Source organism: Colletotrichum chrysophilum (assembly GCF_026319265.1).
Source record: "Colletotrichum chrysophilum strain AFK26 chromosome Unknown scaffold_36, whole genome shotgun sequence".
Classification (NCBI taxonomy): Eukaryota; Fungi; Ascomycota; class Sordariomycetes; order Glomerellales; family Glomerellaceae; genus Colletotrichum; species Colletotrichum chrysophilum.
Window position 1 is genome coordinate 335,157 of NW_026517323.1, and position 25,985 is coordinate 361,141.

General features: G+C 53.2%; 6 protein-coding genes across 6 annotated transcripts; 3 read left to right on the top strand and 3 right to left on the bottom strand.

The window, feature by feature from the left end:
- Nucleotides 1–518: 518 nt before the first annotated feature.
- On the top strand, nucleotides 519–1,436 carry COL26b_005420 (uncharacterized protein; the record flags this gene model as incomplete). The annotated part of the gene is made up of 2 exons (XM_053178267.1): nucleotides 519–534; nucleotides 937–1,436. 2 exons carry the CDS (start codon nucleotides 519–521, stop codon nucleotides 1,434–1,436), a joined length of 516 nt encoding a protein of 171 aa, XP_053037858.1.
- Nucleotides 1,437–2,286: 850 nt separating this feature from the next.
- NTF2 (Nuclear transport factor 2) lies at nucleotides 2,287–3,138 on the bottom strand (the record flags this gene model as incomplete). Its single annotated transcript, XM_053178268.1, has 6 exons — nucleotides 2,287–2,397; nucleotides 2,456–2,554; nucleotides 2,635–2,706; nucleotides 2,767–2,831; nucleotides 2,936–2,953; nucleotides 3,129–3,138. 6 exons carry the CDS (start codon nucleotides 3,136–3,138, stop codon nucleotides 2,287–2,289), a joined length of 375 nt encoding a protein of 124 aa, XP_053037859.1.
- A 1,718-nt stretch (nucleotides 3,139–4,856) lies between these two features.
- On the bottom strand, nucleotides 4,857–6,732 carry COL26b_005422 (uncharacterized protein; the record flags this gene model as incomplete). Its single annotated transcript, XM_053178269.1, has 3 exons — nucleotides 4,857–5,186; nucleotides 5,243–5,604; nucleotides 5,685–6,732. 3 exons carry the CDS (start codon nucleotides 6,730–6,732, stop codon nucleotides 4,857–4,859), a joined length of 1,740 nt encoding a protein of 579 aa, XP_053037860.1.
- Nucleotides 6,733–10,032: 3,300 nt separating this feature from the next.
- Nucleotides 10,033–13,142, bottom strand: COL26b_005423 (uncharacterized protein; the record flags this gene model as incomplete). Its single annotated transcript, XM_053178270.1, has 3 exons — nucleotides 10,033–10,202; nucleotides 10,810–12,913; nucleotides 12,981–13,142. The coding sequence occupies 3 exons, from the start codon at nucleotides 13,140–13,142 to the stop codon at nucleotides 10,033–10,035; spliced, it is 2,436 nt and encodes an 811-aa protein (XP_053037861.1).
- Nucleotides 13,143–15,205: 2,063 nt separating this feature from the next.
- COL26b_005424 (uncharacterized protein) lies at nucleotides 15,206–16,431 on the top strand (the record flags this gene model as incomplete). Its single annotated transcript, XM_053178271.1, has 4 exons — nucleotides 15,206–15,457; nucleotides 15,550–15,871; nucleotides 15,924–16,347; nucleotides 16,374–16,431. 4 exons carry the CDS (start codon nucleotides 15,206–15,208, stop codon nucleotides 16,429–16,431), a joined length of 1,056 nt encoding a protein of 351 aa, XP_053037862.1.
- Nucleotides 16,432–16,876: 445 nt separating this feature from the next.
- COL26b_005425 (uncharacterized protein) lies at nucleotides 16,877–23,482 on the top strand (the record flags this gene model as incomplete). The annotated part of the gene is made up of 4 exons (XM_053178272.1): nucleotides 16,877–21,871; nucleotides 22,585–22,682; nucleotides 22,754–23,366; nucleotides 23,396–23,482. The coding sequence occupies 4 exons, from the start codon at nucleotides 16,877–16,879 to the stop codon at nucleotides 23,480–23,482; spliced, it is 5,793 nt and encodes a 1,930-aa protein (XP_053037863.1).
- Nucleotides 23,483–25,985: the final 2,503 nt, after the last annotated feature.

Below are 25,985 nucleotides of genomic sequence, written 5' to 3' on the forward strand. Positions count from 1 at the left end.
TTTCACGAGAAATCTCCAGGTCACACCACGGCGCTCGGCATCCGCCACAACTCGCAGCCCAGTTATATCTCGACCTCCTTCCCGACTATCCGCGTCCCATAGTTTGGCTAGCACCGGCTGTGTGAGAGCCGCCTAGCCTGCTCCAACGCCAAACCGCAGGATTTCCAGTTGTTGCGACCGGGAATTCACTGCCCCAGAACCCCTTTCATACGTGAGCTTCTCTCGACTCCGGTGTGAGAGACCGAATCCAACATCTGGAGACCGGCCCGGTTATCTTCCATTCCCCGAGAGATATCTAAGCAAGTGGTTCTCAAAATCACTCAGTCGAGAAAGGAGTACAGCTTTGCAGGTCTCAGCTAGCACTCGGGGGACGGAAACCATCTTACTATCCATCCTCACCAGCTCTGCATCTGCCTCTTCGGGTCTTCACTGCTCCCATCGTGCTTGGGTCTTTCTACAGCACTTTCTATCACTTTCTCTTCTTATTCAATCGCTGAGGCCTCAAGAATTTAGTCGCCATGGCGTTCCAGGACCGTAAGTGCTGTCGATGCGAGCAATCGAGCAAAATAGGCGCCATCACTGGGAGCTAACACGGCTTGTCGGATGCAGAGAACAAGTTTCTATACGCGTTGAGCTCCAACCAAGCTTGGGCTGGATATAAGTCGCACCAGAACCCAGCCTTTTTCAAAAACTTGGCAACAGGGCAGTCCCCTTCTATCCGTAGGTTCTCCCTTGCTGTATCCTTCTTTGTCTGCTCCTATCTCCCCCTCTTCCTCGTCTAGCTAGAAGACTCCAACCCGGCATTCTACTGGTGCTGTTCAATTTTGCTAGCTGACATGCGATGGACAGTGTGGTTGGGATGTTCCGACTCAAGGGTTCCGGAAACGACGATTCTTGGTCTGCAGCCAGGAGATGTCTTCGTCCACCGTAATATAGCGAATATCGTTGCCCCGACGGACATCAATACCTCAGCCGTCATTGAGTATGCCGTCACACACCTCAAAGTCAAACATGTCGTTCTCTGTGGTCATTCGGCGTGTGGTGGTGCCAAGGCGGCATTGGGTGATTCCCGCGTTGGAGGTGTGCTCGACACATGGTTGACACCGCTGAAGGCCGTGCGGGCTCAGAATATCGAAGAACTTGCCGCTATCAAAGATGAGGACATACGCGCCATCCGCATTGCCGAAATGAATGTCGAAGCTGGCGTCCGAGTTCTGATGGCCAACTTCGCTATTCAAGAGGCAGTAAAGGAGCGTGGTCTTACAGTTCACGGATGTCTTTTTGACATTGCCAGTGGCCGGATCAGAGATTTAGGGTTTGGCACACGTGGCGTAGAGGGGAGAGGCATGATTGCGAACGGCGACGAGGACATTGTTCGCGGAAAACATGCTCAGCTGGTTTTCCGCGATGGAGACGCCTCAATGCAAGTGCAATGAAACAGAATAAGAGAAAATGGAGGGAGGCAGGGCGTATATACTGCATAAATGAGATGTCAGAGTCGTTTCTCTCAGCCTTCTTTCGTTTGGCAACAGCCGCGGGGAGGACGTGTCGTTACTTGAGAGACCGCCTAATTTTCCCGTCTGCGCGGCTAGATTTACCGTGTGCTCTGTACCGGTAGATTTTAAGACGGCGTTGAACGAGGACAACAATGAGTTACAACGATCAGGGATGACGAAGAGAACGACTACAACGACGGGGAAAATATTGAAAATAATGAGGATGGAGACGATTAAAGACGACGCCGACGACGCCGACGACGCCGACGACGCCGACGACAACGACGACAACAACAATGATAGCGAGCACAGGGGACGAAATAGTCCCTCGAGCGCTCTTTGGTGTTTTACTTTTGGCCGTGTTTGGAGGGTAGGAGACCCATGAGCGGATGCTCCAGCACGCAAACGACATGCAGAGGACAAACCATATCGCGTGAACCGACTCAAGAAAGCTGGGTGAAAAAAACACGTCACGTCGAAGGAAGCATGCGGTGTTGTTTGACTTGGAAGCTCGACCATTATAGATGAGCAGTTCAAAAGAAGCGTGTTTGATTTCTAAACGGCTGGCAACTTGTCGGCATGCGCGTCTTAGCCCCACGCACGGGGAGGAAAACACAAAACAAAGAGGACCGTAGGAGTGTCATGTCCTATATCTACCCATACGTAGACACCATCGAGGTGGTGAGACCCTCGTCAAGTCGTCTCTGCCGTTGCCAGTACGCGTCTTCTCCGCGACTTGCAATTCATGCTCAAACATAGAGCGCATGTATCTCGTCACTGTTCAAGCTGTCTAACCGTAGACCAGCTTGAAAAGGTCGTTGAAAACGAAGTAGTTACCAGTGGGATCGCGCATCAGCTGGAATGCCTGGGTGTAGTTCATGGGGCGTTGCTCCTCGTCCACCTTTATGGTCAGCAGTTAGCTAGCTGGCTCAAGCCAAAGACAAGAATCGCGTGCTTACCAAGAGCTGTCCGGTTACGAGGATAACGATGCCGCCTTCGAGCGAGGGCTGTGCGTCGAGCGTGGAGACCTGGTGCTTGACCTTCTCAAAAGGAAGGGACTGCGAGGTGAAAGAGTGAGTGATCAGGTTGCATCGGGGAGCTGCAGAGGCTCGGGGACACTCGCGCGAGCAAAACATACCGAAAGCTTCTCGACAATGGCGTTGGCGCCCAACACAGAAGCGGACTCGAAAGTCAGCATGGACTGGTCGCGCTGTTGCTACCATTAGCTTCGAGGGGTCGAGCGACCGATTGAAGAAGCAGAATATCTCACGTAGAGGCTGGCGAGTCCTTTGCGGTCTGAGTCGAACTGGTTGTAGTAGAACTCGATGAACTGCTCTGTTGATTTGACGAGGCTGATCAGTTTTCTGGCCGATTCAGGTCGGGCGTTGCGAGCTCCAGAAGCATGATCAAACTCGTGACCGACCAGGAAGAAAACCTACTTGCGACCTCTTCGAAATCTGCATCGTCCCTGTTAGCTACTTGCCGTAATGTTGGAAGACACCGCGCGATGGGAGAAAGCAATGGATTGAAGCTTGCGGGCGCATCGCAGCGCATTAAATCGAGCGCGCAAAGCTTGGAACCCACAGGGCAACGGGACTTAGGGGGGCGGGGGGGGGGGGGGAAGATTCTTACTAGAAGCCATTTTGTCCGATTCCGTGGGAAGCCAAATACGTAAGGTAGGTTGACAATCGAAGCCAGGGTCGAAAGACGTTTGTGTACGACGAGACTTGTGGTTCACTTTTTGGTGGTGGGAGCTATCGTCAGGCTGGAAGAAGAGGGGTGAGTCTGCCGTTGGTGGTGGGTGAGGAGAGGGGAACGGATACATAGGTACTTACAGGGGCCTGAAGCTGCGCAGAGGACTGTAGACAAGAAGTGTGTGCCCTCACCGCGTGGATTCGCTGCGATGGCACCGCTGGAAACTGCCTTTTGAGGTACCTACCTCACCTACCTACCTACGGCTAGGCCGCAGGTGGTAGGGCAGAACATTACTAGGTAACCTAAGAAGAATTGAATGTAGGTACCACCAGGTACCTAAGGTAGGTATACAATGCGCCCCATCAGCAGGTTTAGGCCGAAGCTCGTGTTGTGTCTTTGGCGCGGTGGGCAACGACACCCTAATTAGGCCCGAGTGACGCACTGTGAGGGCTCCTCCGCGATATGCGATTGAGATGGGCACTCGTATAGATGCATGTGCTATGCAATACTCAAAAGATGTCGCTTGGTCGTGTGGGTCATTCAAGGCTGGGCCTTCCTCCAGCTACAAATTTTCTCCGTGGACTTGCTGGTCAAGGGGATTTTCTTCCCTCACTCAACGCACACAGCCAAGTAGCATGATGTCGCAAATCATTCAATTTGAGGCTGGGCTTGGAGCTTATGTTTTTCTTGCTCATGGCTGCACTAATCAACGTTTCAGCTGTTTCTAGCCTTTTCTCGGTTGGAAAATTTTGCTCATCACACTAGGTAAGCATGATTTTTTATTTCTCCTGTTCTCCTGCCTCCCGCAGCCCGCTACGATGATGATTATCTCTTCTTAAGAACGGCCAACTGAATTACAATGTTGATCCAAACTATATCAAGCTCAACAGTCTGACTGTAGCTATCTTGCTTTGTTTTGAGAAAGTTACCTGCTTGGACAAGATGTGCTAACGATACAAAGACAGTTTGCAGACTGACCGACATGACACAAGAAGTCAAAGTTGGCGGGGCGAGTGAGGAAACCTCACTGTCACTCCATGCGGCAGCAGGGTTTGCGTAGCCTTCCTCATACATTTGCTAGATCACATATTCCAATGCCATTTTTCTTGTGTCAATTAGTGCCGTAAACGTTTCCTCTAATTCGTCTGCAAATGCAATGAAACCACGCCTTGTTTCTGTAGGATGCTCTTGACCGCAGCGTCTCCGCGAATGTAACAAAGGAGAAGCCGGGGCAAGCATTAAGGCCGCTCGTAGACGCGTACCAATATGACGAAAACAAATGCCCCGTATTCGAGGGGCTTACGCAAAGGACTGCGTTATATCCTCGTTAGACACGGTCTTCACATGTAAATACGTGTATTCGCGGACTCTGAAGGCTAACAGCTTCCATGTCGGTTTGACACTCTAATTGCCAGCGCAGCCATCCAATGGGCCTGAGATGGTTCGGCCAAAGCAAGCCAACTGGCACTGTACCCTTCTCTAATCTGCCAGTATTCGCCATTTGACGATCCATTCGCCATCTATACGATACAATTCTTGACCTTCTTTGTTGGCCAAGTTTGGTCCTTCGACGACTGGCATCGGTTCTCGGCGCATCCCTTTTGGGTACAGGCGAGGCCGTGTCGTCTACAGCCTTGTACGGGCTTCGGTCCGAGGCAGTGCGCTTCACAGCTCCTCCTCTTCGTCCTTTTCAGTCGAGGCGGGCGGTACTGTCGTCTGTGCTGGTGCTTGCTTCAAGATTTCACCGAATCCGGGGTTAGATCCAGGCGGCAACAATCCCGCCGATTCATTTCCCGCGTTGATGCTAGGGCGGTGCTTCTTCAATGGGCTACCAATGGTCGATCGCACCGACTCATCAGTGCCTGTTGCCACTTGACCATCGCCGCTGGTGGCCGTCGTCGCAGAAGAGAGGCCAGCGAGACTAGAAGAGGCATGGTTGCCTCCAGCACCCGCAGACACAGAGCGGTCCGGCTCAGCTGAGTGTGCCCTCTTCAGCTATTCAAACTTTGTTAATGGACCGAAGTGAAAGTCATGACCGAACAAGTACTCACATGAATGCGATTTACGCCGTCGGCTAGCTCCCCCTGAAATTTAACATCCTCAGGGGCGAGTTTATCATCCACATCCTTTTCATCGATATCTTGCATCTTGCCAATGAGCTCGTTCTCGTCGTCTTCATCGTCGCTGTCGTCGTTGAGAGCTCCTCCGACATTGCCGTTGCTCTTCTTGCGAGCCTTCCGTCTTTTGGCGGCCTCCGTGTCTTGGTCTCTGAAAGCAGAGAAACCAACGGTACCCGAGGGTTTGAGAGGGCCCAAGTTGGAGAAATCCAACTGCCCTGACCGCCTCTTGACTGAACCCGGCGTTGTCTGTGCTGCCTTGGAGGAGGCAATGATGCCTATCTTTTGCAATTGGCCTAGGAAGGATTAGCAATTCGTGGACCAAGACTGAGAGCCACCAAGGCATGACGCTCAATGCAGGACGGGGTGTTATTACGTTCTCCGCGGTAAAAGAAAGTGAAGGAAGCGTAAGGCTTGTCCGGGCCGTCGATCCCCGTCACAGTTTGCGTGCTGATGGTTTTGGGGTCCAACGTCTTGGGTTTGGCAAAGCTCGTCGTGTGCTCAACGTCTGCATCAACGCCTGATTTTCCATTGCTCTGATTCGAGGCGTCGGCGTCGTCGTCATCGTCATGAGCGTCGAATTGTGGTGAATATTCACCCTTCTTGATCTCGCCGGAGGCCAGTACCCGAAACATGAGCACTTTGATTTGTCCAGTCGCCTCCGGGATCTCGTCGTCATCAGACAGGGAATCAGAATCGTCTTCGCCAAACACAGCTTCGACGGGGGAGCCGTCATCAGCGCCATACCGAAGGGTATCTCGAGGTCCGTTGGGCCCTTCCTCCGTCTGCATACCAGGAGACCCGGTTGCCGCCTTTTGACGCCGACGGCGTTTCTCAAACTTTTGCCGGCGACGCTCCAACTTCTCGGCTGCATCATGGCCTTGAAGGTCCAAGCCATTTAGCCAACGCTCCAGTCCAACTTCGCGAAAGAGGAATTCTCGCTCCGCCAAACCGCCGCCTTCGGAGTCGGGAACCTGTACCCAGCGACTGTTCACCCATGTTTCCTCGCCCGGCCTCAGCAGCGTTGCAACCTCTTCCTTAGTTCTGCCATCAAAATAGATGTACGCTGCTATCGTTTCGTTCTCGGAGTTGGTCATGGGTATGTATGGGTTGACGACGCCGGAAAACTTTGACGGCCCATGGGCGACGGTTGGCAGACCGCCGACGAACTGGGGCTTCGGGTAAGGGTTGCTTTCGTTGGGCTTCGGTGTCGAGTAGGGGATGGGCAGGCCTGGTGTCAGGAGAGTGATGGAAATGGCGAACTTTGCGGGCTCCGGTTTGTTGGATTCAGGGTTGATGTTTGGCTGTGGAACGGGAATGTAGGTGCTGATGCGGGACAAGCGCGACTGCTTCTGCATGCCATACTCGGGGAGAGGTGCGCCGTTTGCGTGTATGCTCACGGCGATGCCCTTGAAGCAGGGCATGTTTGAGTGGGAGATCGGTCGCGTCTGGGCAACGTACTCAGTTGCAAGCAGATATCGGTCAAGGCTGTCGTTGTTGTTCGGACAGCAGATTGCGCCAGCGGGGTTCGGTCGTTCGATGGATTTGGACGTCGGCGTGAGGGGCAAGAAGCTGAGGCTCGCAAGAGAATGAAATGCGAAGAACGGAGGAGAATAAAGGGTAAAGATAGGAAGCAAGAGCCGAAGCAAGAATGAGCGCCACAACCAAAGCGTGAGTAGAGACTGCCCTAGGTCGAGGCGGGAGGATATGGTTGAAGTTTGTTTAGCCCTCACCGTCTCTCGGTTCGTTGGCTTGGGTCCTGAGTGGGCCTGGCAGGCTATGGTACTTTGAACGGAGGGGCCTAGAAGTAAGTGGTGTGCATGATGCCCCCGGCGGCTGGGGTCGAAGGCAGTTCAATCTGGTTGACGTCCCGTTGTCAGCGACCACACAGAATATCAAGGAGGGCAAATGATGAGGCTGAGAGAAGGTTGTGGCTACTTTGGTCGACACAAGGACAAGGCTTCTTCTTTGTGAGAGCAGTGGCAGGACTGGCGGCGGTGTGTGAGGGGTGCGGTGCGGGCAAGGCGGGTGAAGAGGCAATTGAGCTGGGTACGTAGCAGAGCAGTGTAGTGAGCTTCGGCGCTGTTAGTACGTCAAGTACCTCAGCCAGGCTTGGTTTTCTAAGTACGTAGGTACGTAAATAGCAAGATCCCAGGTACGACCGGCAAGGAAAGGCGGAGCAGAGCTCAGGTAGGATGAGATGCGAGAGATAATGGAAGAAATCCAGCAGAAAAGAGACTCTTTTTTTTCCCTCTCAAGAAAAAGAGAGGGTCAACGAAGAAGAAGGACTACACAGGCCGAATTCGCATCCTGTCGTGCGGTGTGAAGCAGTGCGGTGAGTGAGTGGTACGCTAAGGTAGCGAAGCACACTGCAGCGGGTAGAGCTCCTGGAGAAAACAGTGAGGAGGGTGGAGGGGCTGGACCACGGTGCACTACCTAGGTAAGGTACTGACGTGGTTTGGGACGGGCGGGCAAATCAAAGTGGATCAGTATTATTACCTAAGCTGGGACCTAAGCTCAGCTGCAAGCCTGCAAGCCTGCAACCGCATCAAATTCTCGCCGGCGTCTAGCAGCCGCGGGGGCCGTGTGATGGTGAAAACAAGCGAAGACCAAGAATTAAGGTGCCCACCACGAACATCAAAACCTCATACCCCACCATCCACCGTCCACATCCCGCTAATAAAACTGCTAGCGGTTGTGGGACGACCTACGTCGAACGCTACCCGATCCTCCCTCGCTATAACTTGTCCCTATGCCCGAATCACCCTTGAAACTTGCCCGTCCGTCGTCTTCTTCTTCATCGTCAGCTTCACCTCCGAGTGGGACGAGGTCCTCCATCCGAAGACCTGGCTGTGGCTCTTCCTTGACCTCAGGCTCGTATCTGAGCGGTGCTTGGTTTCCATAGGTAGGAAATGTCCGGGGCGCATCTGACAGCTCATCCACCCCGCTCCCCTCTTCTCTCTTGAGCCGCATACCAAGTTTCGAGTTGTCTTCCCCGCGTCCAGAGGCCAATCTGGAACTTGAGCCCGCAAGTCCAGTCCAGACCAACCAGGCTCCTGCCATGAACAAAATTTCGGATGACCAAAAAAGAATTATCGCCGCGGTCAATGTTGGTAATCGGTAATGATACATCAGCCAGCGCAGTCCGCGCAGTTGTGCCGTGAGCGTTATTGACGCGTGGTACGTTTCAATGCTCTGGCCGCCCTGGATCTCCAGATATGCCGACGACGGCAGGGATGAGCCCTTGCCCAGCTGGACGCGTTCGGCCATCGGCACCGTTAACACGCATGTCTGGGAGTCCGAGAAGAGAATATGGTAAACCATGAACAAGACACGAGAGGCCAGTGAGACCAATGGGTCCTGGTACGGCACGAGGGTGGGTCGTCGTGACGAAAACAAAATGGATTTGCCGTCGAAGTGGCCGTAAGGCTCTGGGGGGGTTTGAGGCTGGACTTGGCTGTTGCCGGTTGACAGAGCACCGGCATCAAGCAGGTACAGAGCTACCATGAAGTTGCCCCGATGCGTGTTGGCTGGCGAGCGAGGCAGAGATAGAGTGATAGACACATCGTACTCCTGCTGTGTCCTCAGACTGGAGCTTGGTATGGTGGCTATTCCAAACGGATTGATCCCCGAGCTGTGTCGTTTGTAAGCCAAGGCAGCCAGGAGAGGGATTGGGATCAAGACCGGCTTGATTAGTGACCGGCAAACGTACCCATACTGAAGATGAACCGGTGCGCTCACGACCTGGTCAGGCAGATAATTCCGGAAGAAGAGGAGAGAGGCGGTGGCAGCGAGGGGCAGAAGTAATAGTGACGTTCCTACCAGGAGAGTCACGTTCACCAAAGTTCGCTGTGCCGTCTTGGAGGTAGCTGCTCGGGATGCCTTGCTAAGAGCCTCCTGGCAAGCCCGATAGAAGATTAGCCTGTGTATCTTACACAATCGGCATGTGTCGACGTCAAGAAGATACGGAGAAGTGCGGTTTCATACCATGGTTCGTAAGACGCTTGGGCTGTTCCCTTTCCTCTCGCTCTGTCTCCCCTAAGCCGTGCAGTCACGGTCGATGGTTGTTCTGAGCAAGGGATACGTCGCAGCTCATCACTATGCCCCGGGGGAGGATGATGTAGACTAGGGAGCAAGGGAGAGCACAACTTAAGGAACCTAGGGCTGTAAGTGGGGTTGGTTCTACGTACCTACCCCGACCAGGAGCACCTGCGACCGTGCTCACGAATGTACCTACCTTATCTGAACTAAACGATGGCAGATATGCACTGCAAGTATGAGCTAAGAATTGGGGAAATTGGACAGGCTTCTAAGGTCATGGGCCACCTAGCTCAGCCTTGCGCAATGACATGAGGCACTGGACCCGGGGGGGCGGGGGGGGGGGGGGGGGGGGCCTCCTCTAAGACCCAGTTAATGGAAGGCCGCATATGACACCCGGTCTGACCTCTTTATGCAAGTAGGAAGGTTGGTACGAAGAAATGCAATTATTGTCCTTTTTGGAACGTGACGTTTTTTCAGACAGCTATGAGCCCCAACTCCTGGCAAATCATCACAAATCCGCAAATAAGCAGAGCCCAAAACCGGTCCTCCGCATCATGAGCACTCATCAACACGGCGACCAAACAACGTGTGTCTCGTAAGGTACTTGCAAGAATGACATCACAGCTTTCGCAGATCGTGCCTTACTTTGCGCCCTCTGCATTAGCCAATGGCCACGAATCTTTTCAGCAAGGCTGGAGGTAGTTACTCGGAACGAGTCCGATCTGGCCGTTGCCCCCGTGTACCTCCGCTTCCCACCAACCGTCGTCTTGATGCCGCAGCACTGCAAGGAAGTCTCCCTTGGAGAAGCCCAGCTCCTCCGGGATCGCTGCTTGGTACATGTACAGTGCTTTGGCTGTTGATCTTGTTAGCCAGGTTATTCTATTGATGATTCCCAATGTACTTACCAAAGTGCAAGATTGGTCGGCCGTCGTGTGTGTACTGTCGAGATGGATCTGCAACACTCTTACTCCGTTGTCTCGACTCGCCTTGTCCTGGTGGCCCACCACCATCATACAAGCCCATAGCCCGGTTGCTTGAGCTCGTTCCGGGTCGTACTCCACCTCGGCCACGAACCGAGCCATAGCTATCATCACCCACGGGAGCAAGCTGAACTGCCATATCGTTGCTGACATGACTACTGCTTGGTCGCATTTGCTCCCTGAATGGTGCCGGCGAAGCTGTTCGTGACATGTTGCTCGGCGAATTTTGGCGGTGAAACGGTTGCTCCGAGCCTCGTCTAGGCACACCACTGCTCATTTGCGACGAGCCTCTACCGAGAGAGCTGTGCGGATTAGGCGACGCCGACCTATAGCTACTCCTAGTATCGTCTGCTGGCGCGACCCTCGGAGACGCACTGCGCGGAGAGCTCCTGTGCCCACTTCGCGCGTCATCTGTCGCCGGCGCCCTAGGGGAAGCACTGCGAAGTGGCGCTGGAGATGCTGCTCGTGGAACGTCACTACCCCTGGTCATGGGCCGAGGACTAGATGAGCCCGCATATCCTCCCGATCCAGGCCGATTCGCCGGGTTGAACATGCTGCGAGTCTGGTCGGCGAACTTCTGAGACGTTTCCTTCATTGCCTTGGCCGTGACGGCCTGTGGCGGAACCCCAAGTCTCTGCACCACTTGTTGGTCGTAAGAAGGAGGGGGCGTTCCTCGAAGCCCTGCTGTGACAGCGGCATTGGTTGCAGCTGGCGGCACCGATCGAGAAAACGGCTGCGAGCCAGGAGTGGGTGTTGCAATGCCGTGGTAGCGGTCTGCCGAGACACGGATGCTAGACTGCTTGCCTACACCAACACCCTTGAGTTCGGCGAGGGCCAGCGCAATAGGATCCGTTTCAGGCTGTGCGCTCGGTGTATTTGATCCTTTTCTTTTCTCGAGATCCGGCGTCGTAACAGAGAATACATTTTGTCCGACGTTCAACGCCAGACTGGCATTGGCGTCAATCGGCTCAGGACTTATCGTTGATCTGCCCGCCAACAGACTCGGGGCGTCTTGCGTGTATACCTGCGGTCGACGTGAGGGGCTTCCTTGCGTAGATACAGGATGCCAAGTGTTTCTGTTTGTGGTAGTGCCCTGAACTTCCTTGGTGCTTTTGCGACGGAACGGGCTGTGGTTCTGAAAGAAACCACTTTTCTTCTTGAGGACCTGCTTTTCCGCCGTTGCCGAGGCCGGTGACGGTGCTTGTGCTTGAGCCGGTACTGATGCGGGTACGCTAACTGGTTCGTGCTTGATCGGCGAGACCTTACCGCTCGAGGGCTCCTGACTAGAGAGCGAGGTTGGGTTGGAGTAGTCACTTTGAGAATCGCGGCTGGACGGTCTTGCCGACGCAGGATGCGAGCTGCGTTCCGATGGAGGTCCTTTTCGACATAGCATTGTCATGCCATCGAGAGGGTATGGGTCGTGGGGAATTGAAGCAAAAGTACCGTGCTGCTTGATATCGAGAGGAAGACGGCTCTGCGGCTGAGATGCCGGCGGGACTGGCGCCACTTGTCGTTGCTTCTCAAGCTGTGGTGGCATTCTCTGGGAAAGGCTTGGGGCTTCCCGGGCAACGGGAGGCATGATCTCCCTAGCCAGTGAGATTTCCTGAGTGTGACTCCTCTCAGACGCGCCGGCATCTTTGAGCCCATAGTCTTGCCCAAGACTCCGGGGAGCAAGAATAGGGTCTTTGGGTCCAACATCTGACGGAAAGCCTCTTGATGAAGAGCTCGTTGCTTCCCTGTGGCTCATGTCTGTTAGGAAGCCTCGAGATGAAGAGCCGACTTCTTTATGCCCATGGTCTGACAAAAAGGTTCTCGGGGTAGGATTTAAATCTTTATGGTCTAGATCCGACGCAAAGCTCCTAGAAGGGGGACTTGTCTTTCGCAACATGTCCTGTGCCATGTGCCTCGACGAAGATGAGTTCCCTTCTTTTCGTCCAGCGTCCGTGGCGATCGTTCTAGTTGCTGCAGGTGCAGGCTCTTTGTGGCCCAGATCCTGAGCAAGACTGGAGTTTGGATCGTGGTGCGATTCGTAGGTTGACGGCTGCGGCGAAGAAGTGCGAAAGGCTGGGTTGATGCTCCTCGGAAATTGCGCGACAGAATAGTTGTCGTCGTCAGATGTTTCTGACTGAGTATCGTTGACATCACCCCGGCAGAAATTGATATACTTTGGCGGATCTGGAATCTCTTGCCCTGTCCCCCGTTCCTTGATGAAGCCGACGATGTCAGTCTCAACATCCATCTTTTCCAAAGAGAGACGAATCTTTTCGCATGACGCATCGTCGCTGACACAGACCGTAGAGGAGACGTTGGCAAAAGTCCATAGACTGCTCTTGGTAAAATCCAGCCGTTCTTCTTCCAGATCCTGGAACTTGTCTGCGGCGGCTTTCCACTCGCGATTCCAGCGCGCCGTGGTATCCTCGAGGGCCTTCACTGCGTTCTCATACTCTGTGTTGGATGTCGCAACGCTAATCTGCGTCTTTTCCAGCTTTGCCTTATTTTTTCGCTCTTCCTGGCCCATGACCATGTGGCCTTGTGCTAGGTAACCTTTGATTTTGAGGCATTCTTGCTCAAAGCGATCCCGAGTCTGATGCGCGAGTCAGCACGAATGTTCCATGGGTTTCCTAGGGCTCTCTGGGTAGATATAGGCCGACCTTGTTGACATGCTGCGTCTGCTGTATCTTGGTCTTGAGAATCTTTTCGATACCATTCTGGACAATCTTGCGCCTTTCCTTCATTGCGCCAGCAAAGGCGGCCAGCGGTTCCTCCAGCTCGGTCTTCATCTGAGCAGCGATATTTTGGTGCTGCTTCCCCATTGATTCTACCTCTCCCCTGACAGTATCCAGGGAGTTCTTCAGGCTTCCCATCTCCTGAGAGCCTAGTGATTTTCGACACAGAGACAGTAACTTCCGAGCGTATTCGTCTTCGATAGAGGCGCGAGCTGTTTGATTCATTAACTTCGTCAAATTCTGAGAGGAAGAAGCCGGCGATGATTGACTAACCACTATAAAATGCTTTCAATTCATCGCATGTTTGCTTGGCTGCAGCCATACGATCGAGAAGAGGTCCAACGCCAGCATCTTCCTTACCCCAGAAGTTGTTCGCGACTTGCACATATCAGCAACATTCGACATATGATGACCGCTATATTCAACATACAAGACAAAGCCACCGCTGGGCTTTCCATGGTAGAAGCAGGCATGTCCTGCGATGCGTTGGTCGGGTCTATACGCCAGCAGTGTCGTGGTTTTGTCGCCGGCCTGTGGAATATCCGTCGATTCTGAGGCTGTTCGTGGGCAACGCCGGCAGGTAGAATGACCTGTGGTTGGAAGAAAACTGTTCCCAAAGGCTGTTTGGCGATGGCCAAATTCGTGCCGCCGATATAATGATGAATCTAGGCATCCGTAGGTCGGGAGCAGGTGGTGGGTGGTGCCTTATTGTTTGGGGTGGTTGCCGGGGTAACTAGGTAGGCCATCCTGGTTGCGTTTGCGAATAATTACCTGAGGTACGGACCCGTACTCTGTTAGGTACTCAGCTTTCCCTTGCCTCCTCCAAAAAGCACGTGATGCTTACATGTGAGGTATGTTATGTAAGGCAAGACAATGTCAGGCGAAAGGCCGGGCTGGTGCTCCAACATTGGGAGGCGGATCTTGTTAACCCGACCGGGGGGCCATACCTACCCGACCTAGGTAAGGTAGTTACCTAAGGTACCTACCTAGGCTCCTTAAGGTACGGAGTAGGTAGGTAGGTAAGCGAGCACCTAAGGTACGGTCTTCTACATACGTAGGAACCTTAGGTAGCGTACCTTAGTGGAGTTAGTCCGTCGCTCCCGCCACCTACCACAGTGAATAATACATATAGGTATCCGTGGGTACCGACCTAGGCAGTCAGGTGCTCGCCGTCCAAGCAGGAAGTTCAGGGACCACTTGACACATCACGTGCTCTCCGGGCTGAAGTTAGACTGTCCTGTCCAGAACGTCAAGTCAAACCTGGCACCGAAGGTGTCTTTCGTGTCTTCCTTGACTTTGTTCCCCACACTAGCACGCTATATACCTCAGGTATTCCAATTGAATTGACGTCCTTCCTTCGTGACTAAGGCAAATTAATACTTGGCGTGCCAGGCACCTCACCCTCAGGTGCCAATCCGGCTGAGATACGGACAGCACAGGCACGTACCACCCTTACCTCAGGCACCTACCTACCTGACAGTCTGCCGACCTTTGGGGTGCATCCAGGACACTCACACAGTCCAACCCCCTGCTTGCAACTTGGAGCCTCCACGTCTTCACGTAAACCCTTCAAAGTCTATTTTCTTCTTCTGCGAAGCTGCCCCCCTCAGCAGCACCACATACCTCCTCACGACAGACGTCTTGAACAGCGTCGCACCTTTTCGCCCACTCACTTTACACGTTGTCTCTGTGTCTGCACTTCCAGCAGACCTTGGAGGGAAAGAAAATCAATACGGAAAACCTCGACGTCCCTGTGTCAATCCCCGCCCACATACCAGCAAGTACCTCAATTTGATTGCGCCTGGTTGACGCCGAACCAAGCTCTCTCCCCTCCTCTTCTCTCCTTCCGCAGCAACCTTCATTTGGCCAGATCCGGAGCAAACCCTCTCCCACGCTACCTATATTCGACACCGCTCTCGCTTTAGCCAACATCCCGCAGCTCCGTCGTCTTTCCTCTGTCGTCAGCCTCGGCCAGCCTGAGCCACCTGTCGCCCAGCTCTTGAACCTCCCCGTCGTTCATGTGGGCGTCTTGGGTACGGTAGTCTTCACGGGCGGCACGATTTAGGAAGTTTTGGCGAAGGCAAGCCTGTCTGAACTCTTGCAGGACAGACGCCTCCGCCTTGCGCACTCCCTATTCGCAATACTATCCCATGGTCCCACATCCAAGATCGGGATCATTCTCTCCGTATCCTTCGCAAACAGTGCAGACCGGGGCTGGGCACTCGCCCCATCCATCGCAACCCTCCGCCTTGAGTGCGGGCGCAAGTCCAAGTACGAGTAGTCCGACAGGGCCCAATCCCGTGGTCAAGATCGCCGTCGCTCAAGTCTACCTCCTTTTGGGAGCTATCAAGGAGGATAAGGACCGCGCCAAGTGGGAGACGCAGGCAGAGCAATTACGAAAGGTACGCACGCAACTACGTCGCCTTCCATCAACTAGGCAGTTTCACATACGCTGTTCCATCTCGCTAACCAATGCGGTTTCTGTCGCTCCTAGCTCATCGATGAACACGGAATGGAGGTTTTCGCAAAGTACTTCACACGCCTCGTCGCGGCTCATGCTGCACACATCTTTCATGGTCAACCGCGCCCCGGAGGCAACGGCAATTTCCACCTACTCGTGAACGAGATGAAGAAGATTTCCCATGATGTGAATCAGGCCAACAAGATTGCCGAGTCCATCGAGACGGGCACAGAAGATATATTCCGCGACTTTGATATGTCAACTTTCATGGAGGCTTTCAAGCTAGATGCCCTGGAGAAAACGATACTCGCATTGGCTTTCAAGATGGGATCTAGGTCTGACCTCAAGACCAAAGGTTCGTTATTCCAGGTGTTTCTCTATAGGCCCTATGTTGACTTTCGTAATAGCGGATGCTATCCTCTCAACCAACTTCCCCACCTTCGTCAACATTCTTAACCAGCGAGGTCACGACGAACATGCGGACCTAACCGATACCTTCATCGCCATGCTTGTCGATCGCTTCATCCAATATCAACCTCCCAATCTCAACGCCGCTGCGAAGGTTGAACTCACCTACAAGGTACTGGCTAGATGGCAGGATGCCCAACCGCCACCGCCATCTGAGGTCCTTGCCGCTCTGGATCTTGTCAGGGTTCTAGCTGACAAGCCACCGAATGCTCTGGCCACTTACATTCAGAGAACTGGGTTTGGTTTTACCCGGGACGAGGAGGCTTGCGTTTCCTACCTGCAGAATCGCCCTCAACAAATTCAACTGAGTGAGGAGCAGGTGTCGATGGCCCTTATCTATGCCACGATCAGTCAGACACCACAGTACGACCCGTCCGTTCTGACCGCAGCTCTCCGCCGAGTCCTACCAGCCTCATTCCGATGGCAGGACGTGGTATCGTACTTTGACCATAGATCTACGCGGGTTTCGTCTCGACAGTTCCTCCGTCTCTACAATGCCTTGCTGCCGATTGCGCGGGAGGATGCAGAATTTGATATTCAGAAACTATGGGGCGGCAATTGGGAAAACCCAGAAACACAACTTTCGTTCATATGCGCTTTTGCCTCTCTGCAGCCTGATCAATTAGACGCCAGCTCCATACCGGGCTTGGTGCCGACTCTGACTCTGGATACCTATACGCAATCATCCCCAGAAATCCAGCAACGGGCATCATTTGCTGTGAAACATGCCTTGGTTTCCGTGGAGGCACTATCTGCGGTATTCCATGTCGCACTCCATTCGGTACATGCTTCACAGAGCGTGGAAGCTAAGCGACTTTTTCAAGAAGTTGTGGTTCCCAACCTGGATATTTTTGTCGTCTCCGCGTTTGGAGTACCAAAACCCTGGCCCACAATGGCCGTCGACACTCTGAACTCACTATTTGACAGTTTTCTCTACAAACGGTCGACTGAATACGACTTCGTGCTTGACAGCTTGTGGAAAAAAGACAAGGAATGGGTGGTTCAACGGTTGATCGATGCGCATGCGGTCAAACCAACCGATCTTCCCCTCATCTTCGACCACGCTCTCAAGCACAAGTGGTTGGACGAATTGGTTTACTTGCCGAATGGCTTTGGCTTAGATCTCGCGGCTCTTGCACATGCCGAAAAGTATCTTGACCTCGCGAGCTGGGCCCGTCGTAACGCCGAGAGGAGCAATGAGATTGCGCGATCGCTGTTGCAATTCTTGCTGATCAAGGCCAACCTTGAGTTGCAGTTTCAGCGCCCCCCCGATGGACAACCTCACGTCAAGTCCAGCACGACGCTGCAGGTTCGAACTGTTGCCGCTTTTCTCCAAATTCTAGAGGATTTCCTTCCCAAGACACCACTTCAGGACCTCATCATGGTTCAACGCTCTTGCATCACTGTCTACCCGAGGCTGATCAACTATGGTGAGGGCTTCGATGACATTATTGATGCTAATGGGAAGGACGGCAATGCTTTGCCCCCTGCCGCCAACAGTAAGATGGAGGAGCACTACAAGAAGATGTACGGCGACGAGATACAAGTGCGAAATATCGTCGAAATTCTCGATCGGTACAAGCACTCTCGCGAGGCTTTGGATCAGGACGTGTTTGCCTGCATGATCCACGGCTTATTTGACGAGTACTCGCACTACGTCGATTACCCACTGGAAGCGCTTGCAACGACTGCTGTTCTCTTCGGCGGTATCATTTCACACAAGCTGATTTCCGATCTCCCCCTTAAAATCGGTCTGGGAATGATCCTAGAAGCTGTGAGAGACTATATGCCGGAGGACTCGATGTATAAGTTTGGTCTACAGGCTTTGATGCAACTCTTCTCGCGCTTTCGGGAATGGCCGGGATTTTGCAGGCAATTACTGCAGATCCCTGGCTTGCAAGGCACCGAGGCATGGAAGAAGGCTGAAGACGTTGTGCGGGATCATGAAGACGAACTTGCCCGATCGCGCAATGGCACAGCAGCGCCTGCCCACAGGTCCTCGGTTAGCGCTGAGCCACTTACGAACGGAAATACATCCGAAGGGCGAAGTGCAGAGCGCCAGCCGCCGCCCTTCATTTCTATCAATGCCACAGAACGCTCGCCTGGCGTCGACTTCGAAGAGCCGTCAAGCGACACTCAGGGCAAGATTCAGTTTGTCCTAAATAATTTGACCGAGACGACTCTTCAATCGATGTGCAAAGAACTGCGAGACATTCTCGAGCAGCGTCACCAGCAGTGGTTTGCCAGTCATCTTGTCGAAGAGCGTGCAAAGATGCAACCAAATTATCACCAGGTGTACCTTGAACTGGTGAAGCTCTTCGAGGACAAGGTTCTGTGGTCTGAGGTGTTGAGAGAGACGTATGTTAGTGTCGCACGCATGCTCAATTCCGAGGCTACAATGCAGAATTCAACCGAGCGATCTCACCTCAAGAACCTTGGCGGCTGGCTGGGACTTTTAACCCTAGCGCGCGACAAACCGATCAAGCACAGAAACATCGCCTTCAAGCAGTTGCTCATTGAGGCTCATGATACGAAGAGGCTGATTGTAGTAATTCCGTTCGTCTGCAAGGTCCTCATTCAAGGCGCAACCTCGACCGTCTTCCGCCCGCCCAACCCTTGGCTAATGGATATCATCCACCTGCTCATCGAACTGTACCATCATGCGGAACTCAAACTCAACTTGAAATTCGAGATCGAGGTCTTGTGCAAGGGGCTCAATCTTGATCACAAAAGTATCGAGCCTTCGGGGGAAATTCTCAACCGCGCTGTGGTAGAAGAAAACCAAGAGCTGCTCCCACAAGAGACACTGGAGACTTTCGAGAGTCTATCACTCAACGGCATCACCACTGGAGTTACTGCCAGCCTCTCTCCTCAGGTCGCTGCAGCTTCGATACCGGACCTCGGACCTCTCATCCACATCCCGCCCACGAATGAGATGGTGGTTACGGCTACTCGACTTCATGAAATTGTACGCACCGCTCTGACGCGAGCACTACAAGACATTATACAACCTGTTGTGGATCGATCCGTTACCATCGCTGCTATTTCCACACAGCAGATGATTCACAAAGACTTCGCGACAGAGCCAGATGAGAACAGGGTAAGAACATCGGCAATCAACATGGTCAAAGCTACTGCCGGCAGCCTAGCCTTGGTGACATCGAAAGAGCCCCTGAGGGCCAACTTCACAAATTACATGCGAAACTTGTCCAACGATCTTCCTCAGGGCCTCCCAGAAGGCACTATCATCATGTGCGTTAACTCGAATCTGGACCTTGCCTGTAACATTATCGAAAAACAGGCCGAAGAAAGAGCTATTCCAGAGATCGAGGAAATGATTGAGCCCGAGCTAGAAGCACGACGTCGTCATAGGGTGCAACGGCCTGCCGACCCGTATGTGGATGCTTCCCTTAGCCGATGGGCTTGGACTATTCCAAACCCTTTCAAGTTGTCGCCTAGTATGGGAGGTTTGAACCCCGAACAGATGGCAATTTACGACGACTTTGCTCGTCAGCCTCGGACAACCACATCCAATGCCCCTTCCCATGTTCCGTCTGCCTCCGATGCGACACGTTCGCTCGCCAACGAGGTCCTCCAAGAGCAATTTTCGGCTATACCCAGTCTCGCAGCTAGCTCGGAGACACCGGCTGTGCAGCATATCAACCCTCAACTTCAGCAGCAGTACGGTCCCGTCCATAGCGGAAACATGGCGAACGCGAGGCCGCAGACGTTCCAGATGGATGGTCGCGCCTTGGTCGAGCGCGTCCAGAAGTTACTTTTGGAGCTACAACGTGTGGCGACAGAAGCCCGCGAGGAACATTTCGCCGATTTGCCCAGGCCCCATCCTGTCCTTGATGTGGTGGACGCTTTGGTACAGCATATGATCAAGGCCTCGCAGACATCTGAGGAATTCGCAATTTTCGCTGCAGACCAGATCATCCAGCTTGTTTTCAGCCCGATTGATGACAATCTCGCCCTTGAGAGCCTGGTGCACGTCTTGGAAACATTGCGAAAAATCTCGGGTCTGACACTAAACAACAGAGTGACAGCATTGTTCCGACAGCAACCTGGCACCTCTTTCTTCCATATTCCCCTATTGGCTGCGTTGTTACGCACCGATCTTCTGGACTGGAGGAATATCGATACGTCAATGGCCAAGGCACTGCAGGCAAGAAAGGAAGGTTCGCTCGACTTTCTGGAGCAGATGATTGATCTCACTCTCCTTGGCAATCGGCCTCTCGCGCTCTACGGAGACTTTGTCCTCACGCTTGAGGCTGCTTGGACGTGGATTCAAGAAGATTCAGAGTCCGCCGTTGCACAGCGACTCAAAGTTAAACTATCCGGACAAGTCATGCCACACTTCGAGCAACAAGAAGGTGGAGTCGCGCTGCAACAGGACCAGATGGAGTACATTTTCGATGAATGGATCCATCTGTGCAATAACCCAAACGCATCAGATAATTCAGCCGTTATGTTTGTGCAGCAGATGCAACTTAGAGGCATCGTCGAGAGCAAAGACGATCTATTTCTCTTCATTAGAGTTGCCACAGACTTGTCAGTGGATCGTTTCGAGCATCTTGTTCACTCTACCGGCACTTTGACCGATGCGTTCCTCGCCGTTGATGCTCTGGCCAAGATAATCAACGTGTTCATTAGGCTGCACAGTGCACCTGAGTCAACGGCTGCTCTCAGCCGAGCAGTTTATCTCGACTCGATTCTGGCCCTGATTACGTTGGTCCTCAACCATCACCACGTACGACGTGCCGAGCACTTTAACCAGAGAGTGTTCCACCGTCTGTTGTCCGTGCTGTTCTACGAGGTCAATTCGACGGCTGAGCAACTTTCTGAAGAGGAGAGGCCTGAAATATTTCTCAAATTTGGCTCCAGACTCGCCGATCTTGGCCCCAGATACCTTCCTGGCTTTGTCTTCGGGTGGCTGTCACTTCTGCAGCATCGGGTGTTTCTCCCTGGCATCATGAAGGACCGCAATGGCTGGGTTGTCTTCACCAGACTACTTCAACTGCTTTTGGAACACGTTGGAGAACAGGTCAAGGCGGTAGAGCCATCAAACGTGGCTAAAGAAATCTACCGCGCTACGCTGAAGCTGCTGGTAATTTTGCAGCACGATTACGCGGAATATCTTGCAGCGCACTCCCATCAGCTTGCAGCCACCGTTCCCCCGCATTGCAAGCAACTCCTCAACGCCATCTTGACAGCGAATCCGGCTGCTCACCTAAAAATGCCAGATCCTCTATTCCCGGGACTTCAAGTTGATCGTATGGACGAGGTTCGGGAATCACCTGAAGGCCTGGACAACTCCGCATACCAACTGCGGGAATGGGGACTTCTTGAAGTGCTCGATCATGCGCTGCACAATGGTCCTTCCGAAGACATGTTGGCACACGTTGCCCGAGCCATAGTCGACAGCCAATGTACGGAGACAGGTTTTGGCCATGTGCCTATTCACGCCAACCTGAGGGTCATTGATGCTGTGACCTTGCACCTGGGCAACCATGCGGTCGAACAGGCGACGCAGAAGGGCACCGATGTTTTCAACCCCGCCTCCTCAGATGTGGCTATTCTGTTTAGGCTGATTCACGAACTACCTCCCGAAGCCCGTTACTATCTTATCGTGAGCATCACAAATCAGCTCCGATTTCCCAACGCCCACACCAACTACTTCAGTCGGGTCCTTTTGGAGGCCTTTGTTGGGTACAAGAAGGATCCAGAGGAACCAGATATCCAGCAGCAAATCATTCGCGTGCTGTGGGAGCGCCTCATCGGATTCTGGCCCCAGCCGTGGGGTCTGATGGTTACTGTTGTCGAGCTGCTCAAGAATGATAAATACAATTTCTTCGAGCTTCCATTCGTCAAGTCAACCCCTGAGGTAAGTCATTCGCGCCAGTACCCTTCTCGTGATTTGAGAAACAGACAGCTAATGCAGCATTTCAGGTTCTTGAACGCTTCCATGCAGTCTTGCAGAGGGCATGATCTTCTCCAGGAAGTGTTGACAAATTTGCACTAGCTTCCAGGTGACGAAATTCCGGAGAAAAAGGTCTCTCTCAAGTAATTAAAAAGTGAGGTAGAGAAGCCGAGGATGAAGCGGCGTCAAAGGGGTTGGGAGGGAGCGCTGGCGATGATTTCTAAACAGGCGTACCATGCGGACACTAAAGGACGCAGATGTAGTATTTACATAAATGTAAGATAACGAGAGTTGAGAATTTGGCACGTGTGGAAGCCTTTTGGCATTGATGTGATGTCTGGCTGACCATGAGTTGTCGCGCAAGTTGGCATTGATTCATGTGGCATCCACAAGTGCGCTAGGGCCGAGGCATTTCATTCTCTTGACGCCTCTCTTGCCAGCCGGATGTGGTACTTTGAAGGAGCAAATGCTTATCTCGAGGTACCTGACTTCACGATAAGTACGCATGGTGTTTCAGGTATCTTTCATAGGCCCCTCATAACGGAGAAGTCTTCACCCCAACTAATGCAAGTCCCGCATCAGTGTCTATTTCGTGATCAAGTCCACCACGCCCGTCAAATTGCCATTTCTGCCTTTGCGTGAACAGCTTTCAGGATTTCCGGATGGCTTCTCAGCAGGATCTCCAAGACCTCCTGCGGCTTATCACGGCGCGCAAAGTGCCAATGATGACTGCCATGAGCCAGGTCAAAGCACTCCAGGCTGTGAACCTTCGCAGGTAGGTTCTGGAGGCACTCTTGAAGTAACGGAAAGCGTTGGAGTATGCCTGCTTATCAAGACGCTTCATAGCATTCAGCAAATTGCAGATGCCCTGCCGGACGTGGTTGAGGGTGCCCTCGGGGACTTCAAAACCGCCAGATCTCTCCAGTCCGCCTGCAAGTCGCATCTGAAGCGGCCAAGCAACAAGCGAGCTGCGGATGCGCCAACCAGTAGGCCCGATCAAAAGCGGCCGAGAAATGATCCTGGTGCTAGCTCGAGCATTGAGTCGGAGCAGCAGAGCACAGGCCAGGAAGATGCTTTGGCATTGCCCGTCATCACCGATGAAGAGGGCATTGAGGGAGTGACCATCTACACCAATCGTGCGCCGGTGATGCTTGCCTTTGCGATCGAGCTTTTGCGGTTCACCATGCCTGAGCAGCCCCTCTCCAGTCGCCTCAGCCTAGCTCAGGCTGTTGTCAGTATCAACTCCAGGTCCAAAGCCGCCAGTCTTGGGTTCACCGACAGTATACCCGAAGGCGTGTCCTGGGGTGAGGGTCAGCCCAAAGTGACAGTCATGGGCAGAAGTGTCACCGTTCTTAAACGGGGTGACTACCATGCCCGCTCGGTACACGAGGCGGCAGTGCCAACCGCTATTGCCACGGCCAATGCGAGGTTGACAAAGAATGCGCCAAGCCAGATGAGCGTGGATAAATCCATGACTGGGCCTTCCAGATGGGCTACAAGCACACAGGTGACGCTCAAGTCATCGACGTTCGTCGCGCGAGTCTCGACCTTAGAACAACCCTCGCAAGTCTCTAGTATTCTCCATTCGCTACTCACATCTGAGCCCAGCTTACGAACCGCAACTCACAATGCATGGGGTTACAGGCTATACCAGGGTGATCGAGACGGGGATGGGAATGGAGGTGCCTGCGAAGGCTGCGAAGACGACGGCGAAACAGGATGCGGGGAGTTCATTCTAGGTCTTATGAGGGAGACAGGAGCGACTGGGGCTATTGTGGTACTGACTCGCTGGTATGGAGGTGAAATGTTGGGGCCCGACAGATGGAGACTGATGAGGACTTGCGTGATCGAAGCGCTGTCGGACCGGTTGAGGCTATCCCTGAGCTCTGCTGGACACGATGGAGCCGCTGTATGGGCTCTCGACCTTCAGCACTTAGCCAGCCACCCGGCCAGGAACAGCAACAGTTCCCAAGGCCACGATGGCTGTGATCGCAGCGTCGGGGTAGCAATACACAGGCCTGAGTCGGCAAGAGCGTACCTCTTGAAAAGCTTCGCCTCCGGGCCTAGTTCGCAGGGGAATAGCAAAGGTGGCAAGACCGGTTCCAAATCAAGACTTGCAGTCAGGGAAGAGTCTGAAGCTGAACTGCGCCAGAACCTTGGGAAATTACTAGGTGCCCTGAGGCTCCTCTTTGAAAGTTGGGCGCCCCAGATATCACCGCAAGAAATGGACCGAAGAGCATGGCAGTTCTACGTGCGAGTAAGACCCGAAGTAGAATCGGGGCCATCAGGCTGGGGTGCAAAGGGCTGGCTCAACCTAAACTCCATACTACAGCTACGTCACCAGGAAAAGTCGGATAAGGCTTGACTAGGACAAAGGAGTTTGAATGTGTGACTTGCTGCTCCAGCTTTGTGAGAGGTCAGTCATTCATCTATCTTCAAACATTGTGAACCCGCAACAAAGGCCGGCATCACGTCTGATGAAATCAAACAAGTGGCTTATTATACCGATCACATCTAGATGGAGGGTCTAAGAGAGCTGAAATAGAGTGCGCCGAAAGTCCTAATCCTTCGGCACCGGGGCACCCCGATCCGGTCCCAAACCACGGCCCCACCCGGTGCCCAAAGTGACCAGCGGGTTTGCGACAATTATCTTCCAGCACAAGACTTGAAGCTCAATCTTACCTGCCTCTCGGCACCCTTTCCCAGGACCCTTGGAAACTGCGGTGCTCGCAGCGATTTGTGTTTTTCAGCGTTTGCTGTAAAATAAACCGGCGCCATTCCCTCCAGCCGTTGACGTCGGCCAGAAGAAGCGCCATGGTTCCACGCCACGGGCTACGAGGTCGAGCTGGTCGCTTGCCCGCCCCAGTGCTGTCTACCACTACTCATGTTCCTGCTCTCCGGCGCTTCACATCGTCTCGGATACAGTGGAAGAAGGAAATCTCTTTGAGGTAAGTTGCCCGGACGGAGCAGCTCCTGCAGCACTAACTGTACTAGGAAGTCTATCAAACCGTTTGCTCCTCGCTCTTCCCATGCAACAACGCCAAAGTCGATAACGAACGATCTCGAGACCGCCGACGCAATATTTAGATCCAGAAAAACGTCTCTTTTGGCTTGTGGCATAGTTGCGTTGGGTATGGGCGTTTATTTCAGCACCATGCTCACTTCATGTTGGCTTTCCTCTGGCCGTCAAGGCCCAGAACCTGCTACAGACGCGTGTGCGCCGGGCCAGATTGCCGTGTTCACGGAAGAATCAGCTCGAAGATTTGATGAGTACCTCGATGGGTCGGAATGGATGATGGGGATTACATCTTTAAGGCAGAAACTAGCCGCTGAAGCCTCGGGGCATGTCCTGGAAGTCGCAATGGGTACTGGCCGCAATCTGCCCTTCTACAATTGGAGCCACGTCGTTCAACAACCCAAATCCGCAACCATGAACGATAAAAAAAAAGGGATCACGACACCTGCGCCCATTTTGTCCTTCACGGGTGTGGACATTTCCAAAGAAATGTTGACGGTCGCTTTGAATAAAGTATCCGAAGCTGTCCCCGACCTGAAGGGCGTCGCACCATCAATTGAAACGCAACAGTTGACTCAAGATGGACATAGTGTCTTCTCCTATTTATCGGGCAGACTACGATTCTTTCGCTCTGACGTACACATCTTTGTGCCTGCCCCTATACAAGGTACGGCGGAAACAGCCAAGTACGACACTGTCGTTCAGACGTTTGGCCTTTGCAGTGTGCGAGACCCGGAGAAAGTGGTTAGAACTTTGGCCAGTATGGTGAAACCAAACACTGGGAAAATCATTCTTGTTGAGCACGGAAGGGGGTCGTGGGGCATCGTCAATGGCCTACTAGACAGGTCAGCACCAGCCCACTTTCAGAAGTACGGATGCTGGTGGAATCGAGATATTGCCGAAATCGTCCATAACGCCGCTCAATCCACGCCCGGCCTTGAGGTCGTCAAGATCGAGCGCCCTTACCTGACCCAACTGGGAACCACTTTATGGATTGAACTGAGAGTCAAGAACACCTGTTGAGTTTCCCATCCGATGGGAGGATGACGATGCTGGCGCTTA